The following is a 12,067-nucleotide window of genomic DNA, read 5'->3' on the forward strand; positions in this document are numbered from 1 at the left end:
AAGACCTGGTGAGCAAATAGTATTTCATTAATGGCAAAAGTCTGAAAATCCTGACAAAAAACTAAAGTCCTTGAGATCAAGAGATATCCGAGGCACCTCTGCGCTGGCATGACACTTTAAACACAACTGATGCCAATAGAATATTTAATTTGCATTTTTGTATCAAGACCTTTCCCTTCTTCATACCACGCCGCCCCTTCCGAATGACATTCCCCTCTCACACCACCCAGACTGCCTGTATATATGATCTAGTGCTTTACCCAAACCATTGATGCCCCATGACTTTCGAACTGCATATTCCACAGTTCATTCTCCATGTAAACCCCACTCCATGTAAATCATACCGCTGCCCGCCAGGCTACCTCGGCATTATATAAATATAGTGAATAAAATAAAATAAATGCCGTGCACGCTACCTTATCTTCTTTCCCAAGCAGCATCTTGTAACCTTCTTCCTTCTCAGTTTCAGAGCCATCGTGCAAGATGTCTGCACGCTGGATATCATGAATTAGCTCAGCCTCTTGTTCAGATACCGGGGATCCTGCTGTGAGAGGAACCCTTCTCTTTTCATCCTCGGATTCTTGTTCTGTGTCTGTATGAGCAGTAATGTACCTGCCAAAACAGAGATCTTTTTGTAATAACAGACACACACTTGAGACAAAAGTCTTTCAAGGTTATATACACAGAACAAAAGTCATCTTCTGAACCTCGTATTTGGAAAGTCAAAGTTAGGACAAACAAGTACAAAAAATAAAATATAAACTATCATTCAACCTAATATACCTTTTCACTAATGTACCTAAACTAAAATGTGTGCTCTGTGCAGAGAAAGAACACGGCAAAGAGAATGTTAAAACCACCTTAAATAGTGAAAAATGTATAAAATAGCTGAAAAAAAATAAAGAAAGCAAGCTAAGACCAAGAGGGCTTCTTTTATCATGGAAGTGCATGGGCAGTCGAAAGTTAAAAGTGGATTTAAATGGAAAGAGGCATCTTTTCCCAGCAGGAGTGATGTATCTTGCTGCACAGACATACCCCTGGCTGAAATTTGAGTAAGGAGACCAATGAAACAGCAGACAAACGGTAAAGACATTTAGCCAACACAACTATCTCAAGACTGTTGAACTGTATGTAGTCTAAATAAAAACTACACACAATGGACTGAACGATGTGAGCTCTTAAAACCTACTATACGCGTATGAAACCACACAGCGATCTCTTGGCTGTTCAGGAACATCTATAAGGTGGTTCAGAGTCAGACTAAAAGGGGAGATTTCCTAAATCACTACACTTGCAATTTGAACTAACCAGTAACTTAATTATAAACCCGAGAGGAGGCATGAGAATCAGTTGTACACATGGTGACCGTAGGTTTTGGTTCAGGTTTTGCGATGCGTGTGATGGCTTGTTCATATGTTCATACCGCTTACCAAACAATGGGGGAACTTAAGATTTCAGAGAAGACTAAAGGAGAATTGTAATGTATAAAACTAACCTCCAGATTTAAAGTTTGCTGATGGGTTACTCAGTCACAAATGTTACGGATATCTCGACCGCCTTATTACAAGTATCATAAGCTAAACTGCACTTGATATAACTCTAAATCCGCCTATTATGTGTTAAACAGACTGAGAATCTTTAGTGTAATATAGACTAATGCCTCCTGGCTTACTAAACATGAACAGTTACTCCTTTGATGTCATTAAATTCGACATGCACTATGATATTCTGTAATATCCCACTCTTGGAACTGCTAACGCGGGATTACTGGTTACTAATTATCTTACCAAATCCCAAACTATGTCGACTGAATCGTTGGTACCTGTCGTTGAGTAAAAGGTAATCTCGCAATAAGTCAATCAATTTAAGAACTTACACCACTCTAAATGACCACCAACCAAATTTAAGTTTTAAAGATTTAATATAAAGTCAAAGATAACTGAAGATACAAACTTCTCAAAATGAGATTCAAAAGGTAAATTGGTATCACTATAAACATGAACTTCTTGAATAATCTAAGTCTGAAGAACAAAATAATAAGTACAAGCTCAAAAACCATAAGGGTTGTCAAAATAGATATAAGTTGCAATCTCAAAGTCATTACAGAAAAGAAAATTAAGGTTAGTCTGTCCCTACACTATTTTAAATGACATCCCTACTTAGCAAGATCTTAACCCTCTAGGTGTCAGCCGTGGTGACTTCCTAAGAAGATCACGCACTTCTCTTTGTCTCTTCTCTGATAATGGGTCTCTCCTGATCAGCCTATCTGCCTACCCATCCGCTTCCTTAGGCTCCCAAAATCATCTGCTCTGCTCTCCTCCCGGGTCTCTTTCCCTAAAACCAAATCACATTTCTGATAGGAACGCCCCTTAGGACGCCCCTCACGTGGTACATCTTTGCGCGGCAAACTCCATGATGGTACTCTTGAAGACCCTCGTTATAGTTGACCTTGGTTCCCAGGCTTCTTCTTCAGTGCGCTGATACCCCCTGAAATTCCTGGAAACTCCTACAGGCCTGCGCAAGGCGCCACTGAACAAAGTCCCTTTCATTCGAGCTGATTAGGACCCTCGCACCTGCATACAGCTCGTCCTGCAGTGGGCCTCAAATTCCAGACTCCACCATATCTTTAGTCATAAAACACTCTCAAAGCTCGGTGCTGGACACCTCGCGACCTCTTCTCTAACGAGCACATGACGATTTACACGACATGACATTATCTCCTCTGGCCTACTTGATTTACATGCAGCAGGTCCCTGCACTCTTAAAACGTTAACTTGATTTAAACAGCAAACATTCTTAACTAGCATACGTTTCTAAAATAACACATCTATAAAGCATATACTTTTAACCCTAAGTTCAATAGTACATTTTGGAAGAACCATGTCAACCTTATCTCACATTAATTTAGCAGCACGTTCAGGTTTGCTGTGAATTGCCCTAAGGCCTACACATAATACTGGATTTTCAAAGTTACATTTAATTCGGACATGATTCTTTTAACATGAGAACATGAGGTTTTCACATATATTCCAACATTTTCTACATTAATCTCACATCGTTACAATTATAGTTACTCTACTTAACATTCTATACATTTCACTACTGAATATAAACCACTCTGTATATTTCACTCCTGGATATAAAACACTCGTGTGCAAAACATGTTTAAACTAACTACGTGCTTGTAAATATGGCGTACTTATACATTTTTTCAAACTTGTGCTCTCTCAGTCCCCCCTTTGATGACCTTCAGGGGTCATCATCACCAAGACACTAAAAATGTAGAACCCTTCAAAGTGAAGTCAGGACAGTGCCACCTCTTTTCATACTCTCCAATGCTTTCAGACTCTTGTATTGAGAATCCTGCATTGCTGTCAACTCTTCCTCCTGTTTCCTCATAGTTCTCTGCAACCTATTTGCTCTATACCATTGATACAAACGCACCAATCCCCACAAAGTGATTACACAAATCACAATTATGATGATGGGTTTCAGTATGTACCAAACGATACCCTTTCCTAAGTTGGCAAACCAACTTCCAACTTTACCCATTCCATGACCTACTTTTTCCCACACATTTACCTTTGCCAGGTCCTCAATTTCGTAGTGTATGGCAGTGATGTTTTGTATATACTTCTCTAGAGGTTTTGAATTGTCTGGAATGTAAGTACAGCATTCCTGGACCTTCAAAGCCTTACAGACTCCTCCCTCTTTTGCTAACAGAACGTCTAAAGCAAGTCGGTTCTGAAGAACCATTGCCCTAATCGATTGCATCTCCCCTTCTATCAGCATCAAGGATCTTGCAGTACTGGCAGATAGCCTATCTACGACTGTAGCTAACCTCCTGATCTTAATGTCATTCATTATCAATCCTAAGAAAGGGAATGCAGCACCTAGTACATCTCCAACTACTTCTGCTGCACCCAGCCCTCGTTTCCATCTAGTTGATATTTCCTTCTTAGGCGTGTCTAAATTCTCAACATGATATATTTTAGGGAAGACAACAGCCAGATAGCATGATCCATACCAATTATCTGGTAACTTCACATAGGCATTTCTTCAACATACAAAATATACATTTGGTATTGCTTGCATCCCTTTCAAAAAGTTCTTAGAGTAATACTCCAATTGAAAGGCATGTTCACAATTGACTTGTCCTACATAAAAGTTTTCATAATAGGAGTAACTCCTGTGAATGCACAGTTTCCCCCGTTTCTCCTTATCCAAAGCAATTGGACCAATACTACCTTTTCTTTGATGTGCCCTTTCCTCCTTGGTCCAATCTGTTTCCCATTGTCCTGATGCCTTCAATATCTTCTGCCTCCTGTATCTAGTATCTACCTGTGCTATAAACTTTTTCTCAACTTCTGATATTTGACAAGTCAGATTGTTCCTTCGAGCATGTGAAGTATCTAACGTTCTCCATGGGATAAACCATTTGTGTAATCTGTCTTCGCTTTTGTAATAGTCCCATTTGTTCAAATGCTTGAAATTCGGAACCTCTGGCAATGTCGAGTCGAAATTCGAGAAATAATACTCGAATCCTTCTCGTCCATAAAACATGCTCAACAATAAACTGCACGTTATTCCATATGTCAACGGAAGATGATGGTATCTGATACCCTCCTCCACTGAAGCTGGTAATTGCATACAAACGTAACAATCCTTTACTTCCATGGCATCAACATATTCATAAAGCAATTTAGCATAAGCATTTGACTTGTAATTTCCCTGTGATTCATCGGTGTGAAGCCTTTTTATTTCTGCATCTAACAATGCTTTGTCTTTCTCATTGATGTTTCCCTTCTCTTTAATAATGGTAGTTTTCGGTGTTGATACTCCCTTCTCCTCCTTAACTGCGGTTTCATCCCCTTCGTGTCCCGCTAGGAATGAAACAGTTACCACTAAAATTATAAGAGAAACCACTACTCCTAAAAGTGTAACAGCTATACATTTTGCCCTGCGGTTCGGGTTGCCAGCCTCCATGTTCTCAAACAATGTCGCTTTGGACGTTCTTTCTGCACCAACTTCTTCCTCGTTTTCAAACAAAGTCTTTTTCTCTTGCAATGTCTCTCTTTTGAACACTCGGAAGCTTGACAATTTATTTCCGCAAAACAGTTCAAAGTCCAGTAAAAATAGACAACCCTAGCCCTTCTCCATCCGCTAAAAGGAAACCCCTACCATTTTTTCTTCTTCCACTCGGCGCTAGGTTATCTTGCAACAAATTTACAATTTCTTTTCAACAGTCTTATTTTCGTCTGAAGTTATGTATGACTCAAGGAGTGATACTACGTCTTCATAAATGTCCATCCGAAGTATCATTCCCTCAGGTTCTGGGCAGTTCGTACCACACCAAGGAAAGTCAACTTTTTCTAGGATTATTCTCCTTATTTCGCTCAAGACAAGTGGACGGACAAAATTGAGAGTTAACGTTTTTTCAATTTCTACTCCTGGTACTATCAGTTCTACATCCACAATTACAAAGGGGTCCGTTCTAATCAAGATCACTTTCTTCACCTTTCCAGTTCTGCGCCCCCTTGAAGACATTCGCAATATGGTATTAATCCACAACAATAAGCGCTCCTAGCATTTCTACTACTCGCTCAAGCATTTCCAAACGAAGAAGAGTTCCCTCCAATATTGGATATCGTGAACAGCAAACTGGAAACTCAACTGTCTCTAAAATCAATTTTCTTATTCCACTCAGGAGAGCAGGATGAACGATGTTGAGTGTCAGCAACCTTTCGGTCTCCGCTCCTGGCAGTAGAAACCTTATTTGCACTGTGATGATCGGGTCAGTTCTGATCAGTTCCACTTCCCTGATCCTCCCTGTTCTGTGTCTCCCAGACATCTGCAACGAGGTAGGTCCAGTCGGGAGTAGAGTATCTTCTACTAGGCACTCGCACCCTCCTTGATCTTCTAAGACCCTCCTCGGCTTGATTCTGGATATCTTCTTCTGGATCTGAGTCTTCGGATATAGGAGTAAGCGTTTCTTCCTGGGCCGACCTCAAACTTAGCCTTCTTCTCCTTACTGGCCAAGTGGCAGCTCCAAGCCTTATTCTCCTATTCCTTGTCCTCTCACTTGGTTCTTGATCGCTCTGATACGGATCTGAGTCTGAGTCGTATTCACTTCTGCTCTCTCCTTCATTTGCGTCTTCTGTCTCACTGCCGTCCTGCCTTTGCTCTTCTTCTGAATCCGTTGCGTTCCCAACTTCTTCTGACACCCCCTCAGCCGCCTCTATCCCTTCTTGCGACTCTTCTTCCACTTCCGGGCTTTCGTCTGGGATGGGAGCTGTTCCTTCTAGAGGTGCTGGAACTCTGCGAGTATGGGAAGCATGGATCCAATTTGGCAGCCCCCCGCACTTCACCGCGGTGTTCGTTATCAGGATTACCTGAAAGGGCCCACGCCAGCGAACATCTAGGCAGTTCTTCCGGACGTGTTTTTTAACTAAGACCCAGTCCCCTGGGTTCAGGTCATGACACAGGTTCCTCGATGCTGGAACTTCAACCGCATGCACCTGAAGGGACACAGAATGGATGGCGTCAGACAGTCCTTTACAATAATCCAAGATCAGATCATCTGTAATATTCAATAGGGCAGTAGTTGGAACTGTAGGAAGTCTCATGGCCCTCCCCATCAGGATCTCGTGGGGAGAAAGACCTGTCCTCCTGTCAGGGGTGCTGCGCATGCTCATGAGCACTAAAGGAAGAGCATCTGGCCAACTCAAGGATGTGGATGCCACTACTTTAGCCAATCTATTCTTCAAAGTGCCATTCACTTGTTCCACAATTCCTGAAGCTTCTGGTCGATAACTACAATGCAGCTTTTGATCGATATTCAGTGTGGAGCACAACATCTTCACTATTTCGCTGTTAAAATGTTTTCCTCTGTCAGATTCCAAAGAGGCAGGCACCCCGAAGCGCGGTATCAACTCCCTGAGCAACAATTTAGCCACTGTGAGTGTATCGCACCTACGTGTAGGGTACGCTTCAACCCATCTGGAAAATACGCATACAATCACCAACACATACCGAAGGCGATTGACTCTTGGCATTTCGATGAAATCTAGTTGCATTCTATTGAAAGGCCCCCCCGACCTCCCAATGTGACTCAGTGTGACTGGTGTTCGTTTGCCTACGTTCAGCTGTTGGCAAGTAACACATCGCTTGCATACTGATTCTGCTGCTATTCTAAATTTGGGGCAATACCAAGTCTGCCTAAAAACTCTCAACATAGCATCTCTTCCTAGGTGTACTGGACCATGTATTTCTCTCGCCATGGGATTTGCTAACTCTTCAGGTAACACAGCCCTCCCGTCTGCTGAAACCCAAAAATCCATTTCACTTCGCACACAACCTGCGGTTTCCCATGCCCTTTTCTCAGTTTCTGGTGCATTCTCCTGCATTACCCTCAAATCTTCCCAGGAATCCACGGTCTCTAACATCATGCTTAATTCAGTCTTTTCTCCTGCACCTTCTATTTCCACCTTTGAGAAGGAATAATTTTGTTCCGCACAATAGCGTGCGACTTCATCAGCGTATCTATTGCCTTGTGACACAAAATCTGTATTCTTAGTATGAGCTACACATTTTACTATTGCGATATCAACTGGACCTTGCAATGCTTCTAACAACAGCCGCACAAATTCTCCATTTCGAATGGGCGAACCTGAGGAGGTCATGTAACCCCTCTGAGACCACAACTGCCCGAAATCATGAACCACACCGAAACCATATTGGCTGTCCGTGTAGATGGTGACTCTCTTTCCATTTCCTGCTATGCAGGCACGAGTTAGGGCAATAATCTCTGCTACCTGTGCGGAATGTACTCCTTCCAGGCAAGCGGCTTCCACAACTCCAGTAATGGTACAAACAGCATAAGCTGCTCTCAACCGACCAGTATCGTCTCTTAAACATGAGCCATCAACAAAATAAATTTCATCGGGGTCAGACAATGGCTCATCCACAATATCTGGTCTGGGTTTCGTGCATAGTTCAGTCACATCAAGGCAATCGTGGTCTTCACATCCTTCGCCTTCTATTACAGTAGGTAATGGCATCAAAGTAGCAGGATTCAAGACAGAGCATCTCCTGAGAGTCACGTTTTCTGCGGCAAGTATAACTTGCTCGTAACGCGTGAGCCTGCTATTGGTCAGATGCTGCGTCTTCGTCCTGGTCATTAACAATTCAACTGAATGTGGTACATACACCACCACTGGATGTCCCATCACAATACTCTCGCTCCTTTCAATGCTGACACCCGTTGCAGCAACGGATTTGAGACATCCGGGCAACGCTGCGGCTACTGGATCTAATGTAGCCGAAAAATATGCAACTGGTCTACGGGCATTACCGTGGGTCTGTGCCAAGACTGACAAAGCACATCCCTCTCTCTCACAGCAATAGAGTGAAAAGGACTTCTCGTAATCGGGCATTCCCAAAGCTGGAGCACGGCATAAATCGTCTCTCAGCTGTAAAAACGCCACCAGACATTCTTCATCCCATGGTACCGGATCACTCACCTCCTTGTGCGTCAGTTTCTGTAAGGGCTTTGCTTTCAGTGAGAAGTTAACTATCCACTGTCGGCAGTAACCCACCATTCCTAGGAACATTCTAACTTCTCTCTGTGTTGTAGGCGCATTCATTTTCATTATTGCCTCAATCCTCTCTGGGGACACCTTACGTTTCCCTTTTTCTAACCTGTGCCCTAGATACTGTACTTCTGTCAGACAATACTGCAACTTGCTCGGAGATACCTTATGTCCATTTTCAGCTAAATGGTTCAGTAAGGCAATTGAGTCTGCTTTACAAGCTTCCTCTGTTTCTGACGCAACAAGTAGGTCATCTATGTACTGTACCAGAACCGAGTTCTGTGGCAGTACTAGATTTTCAAGATTCTTTTTCAACAACTGATTAAAGATGGATGGGCTGTCTGTGAATCCTTGTGGGATTCGACACCATGTTAAAACGCGATCTTCCATTTTAAAAGCAAAAAGATACCTGCTCTCTTCATCCAATGGGATTGAAAAGAAAGCCTGACAAAGATCTATCACTGTGAACCATTCTGCTTGACATGGTATTTGAAATAGTATCACTGATGGATTCGGTACCACGGGACAACATGAAACGACTATGTTGTTAATTTTTCGTAAATCCTGCACTATCCTGAATTTCCCGCTAGGTTTCTGCAAACCCATAATCGGGGAGTTACAAGGACTACCCACGATTTCTTTCAGTATTCCCTGCTGTATCATTGACTCGATCACAGGCTTTATTCCTGCAATCGTTTCCTGTGACAATTTGTATTGAGGCGTTCTTGGAAACTCAACATTTGGTTTTACCAATATTTTTACCGGTTCTACCCCTTTAATCAATCCTATATCTTCTCCTGTGAAATCCCACACCTCTGACGCCACTGCATCTCTTAAATCTTGGGGAAGATCTTCTACAGTCAGAGTAGGATATAGTTCTACACAGAATTTTGAATTGGCCACCTTAAAGGTAGCATCATCGTCGGTAGTCTGTACCTCCACTCCTTGTGGGGTGCAGTATATGGTGCAATTCAATTTGCATAACAAATCCCTTCCCAACAGACATACCGGACTCGAGTCACAAACCACAAACTGATGTTCGTTCATGTGGTTTCCAATTTTCACAGACACTGGTTCTGTCAAAGGACTAGTCATTCTTTTATTTGCGACTCCTACCACCTGAATTGTTTCTCCTGACATCGGCAAGTCTGGAACCACCGCTGATCTCAGAGTCGAACGAGTAGCCCCAGTATCCACTAAGAACGTAGTGGGACACCCTGCCACTTCTGCCTCAACAAATGGCCCTCTTTGATCCACTTCTAGGACTGCCCCGAGGGTACAGTCCTCTTCACTGCTCACCCGTTGTCCTGTCAATGGATCAATGTAATAACATTTTTCTTCCTCGATAAACAGAGGCATTTGTTTAAAGACCTTTCCCCCAGCTGCTATCTTCGGTGGCTGTGGGAATTGGGCCCGTGGAGCCGAAGTCCCCCCTTTGGCCACCTTATTACTTGGGACTGTCACCTTTTGCACTGGGACTTCTTGGACCTGCTCTTCTACTTCCAACTCTCCATTTTCAGGGTTAAAGGGACACTTGCGTCGCCAATGCCCCACCTGGTGACACTGATGACACTTTGTCGTTTTCTTTAAAGTGGCAAAGTCTATCCTAGGTCTCTGCCCTTCTTCATTATCTTTGCTCTGACCATTTGGTTTTCGTCCCATTCCCTGCTTCTGCTGGCCACCCTTCCCAGCGGACTGCATTTGCACCACCATTAATTTCTCCTTTAGATTCTTGGCTTTAGAATCTATCTCGTCACTACAGTATCGTGCATAACGTAGAATTTCATCTAGTGGTTTGTTCTGCCAACAGATTAAATGTTGTTGAATCATCAAGCAAATGTCAGGTCTCAACCCCAAGACAAACTTTGACACAAACTGTCCTATATCTTTGGGATCCATTACATCAAGTCCACTGTATTGCTTGAATGTTTTCAACAACCTCTCATAAAACTCATGCACGGTCTCCTTCGGTTCTTGCCTTGTTCGATCTATCTTTACCCAATCTATATCCTGTGGTGGTACCTTATCTTTCAACCAAGCTATTACCCTTTCATACTTTCGCATGACAATCTCAGATGGTCCATTTGTTCGAGCATCCCTCAATGGTTCAGCATTTGGCCATTCGACACTAGTCTTACAAGGGGTCCACAGATCAGATGGGACCACGATGTCAAACAACGTGTTCAAATCAATCCACAATACCTTCGAAATTTTAACAAACCTCTCTACCTGCTTATACCACTCTACTGGATTGTCCCGCAACTTCGGAAATGAGTTGGTAAATGCAGCTAAGTCTCCCCTACTCCAGGGCACATGCACATAATTTCCATTTGATATTTCTCGCAAAGGGAATGCCTCCATATGCATTGCCCTTCCCTCAGGAGTCATCACATTTGCACTTCGCCTAACCGTGCCCTTTTTCGACCACCTTTCTTCCCATTTATCCAGCTCTCTCCACACTCGTATCCCAGCTATCAACTCCCTTATGTGAGTTTTCAATCCAGTAGTCCTTTTCTCATCTAGATCTTGGTCTGAGTATTGTAACCTATGGTTACTCTGTAGTGCCCTTGTCCTAGATAAATCTACAGCATAACTGTCGGCCAAATTAGACAGTTTCTCGTGGAATGCTCTAGCTCTCCTAGTAGTATCCTTCGCTATGAATAGCAACTCATCTTGTTCGTACAAATCGATCCTTTCTAAAGGCACCGTTCCTTCTATAATCTCGTCTAGATCGGATTTCAGACTGGAGACATCAAGCCTTTTAACCTTTATCGCAGCTTTCAGCACCTCTGGTCCAGATGTACCTTCTGCCTCCCTCCCGTCCCAGCTCCTAGCCCTGCGCCTAGGCACTGGTGAGTTAAAGGGAGTCCTCCCCTGTTCCCATCTCTCTAGGTCCCATGCCTTTCCATCTTCTCGGGGTGGATGATGAAATACTTCCCTGTTTCTCAATTTTCCGCCTTCCCCGATCTGCCTGTTTTCTCTAGGTGCATAGTAAGGCATCCCATTGCTCCCCCTCTCTTCACTATTTCCCTGTGATTCTTGATTACTCGAAGCATGGCGGGACCTGTCACTATTCTCCTTCCTCCAATGTTGGACATCTTCCCCGAGTGTATGGTGAAGGCACCTAAACCTATTTTGGAAAGCCCGTACCATTTCATCTCCCCCTTTCTCCCAGAGACGGGACATTTCCTCACACTCTACAATCCTAGTATTTTGTTCCGGCTGTTCTCTCTGATTTGTAGGACATGCATCCCCTCTATTCTCTTGACTTTGGCCTTCCCGGCCCTGACTACTCTCGCTGGCCCCACAATGAGATACTGTCCCATTGCCCCTGATATCCCACTCTGGTTCCGTCCTTGTCCTGTTACTCGGAGATACTATGGACCCGTCCCATTCCCTCAAATCAGCTCTTAACTCTGAATAGGATCTTGGCCGTGGTCCCCTTAGATCCATTGGTCCTCTCGGACCTCCCTGTT

At 43.3% G+C, this 12,067-nt stretch overlaps 1 protein-coding gene across 2 annotated transcripts in view; it reads right to left on the bottom strand.

Annotated features, from left to right (window-relative positions):
• Positions 1-12,067, bottom strand: part of RMDN2 (regulator of microtubule dynamics 2) — a 702,094-nt gene that overhangs the window by 469,672 nt on the left and 220,355 nt on the right. For both annotated transcript variants that reach the window (XM_078648597.1, XM_078648595.1), the window contains exon 3: positions 417-612. In XM_078648597.1, coding sequence (XP_078504723.1) covers positions 417-612 — 196 coding nt within the window. The remainder of the gene's footprint in view (positions 1-416; positions 613-12,067) is intronic.

The sequence above is a fragment of the Lissotriton helveticus genome, chromosome 6 (genome assembly GCF_964261635.1).
Source record: "Lissotriton helveticus chromosome 6, aLisHel1.1, whole genome shotgun sequence".
NCBI lineage: Eukaryota > Metazoa > Chordata > Amphibia > Caudata > Salamandridae > Lissotriton > Lissotriton helveticus.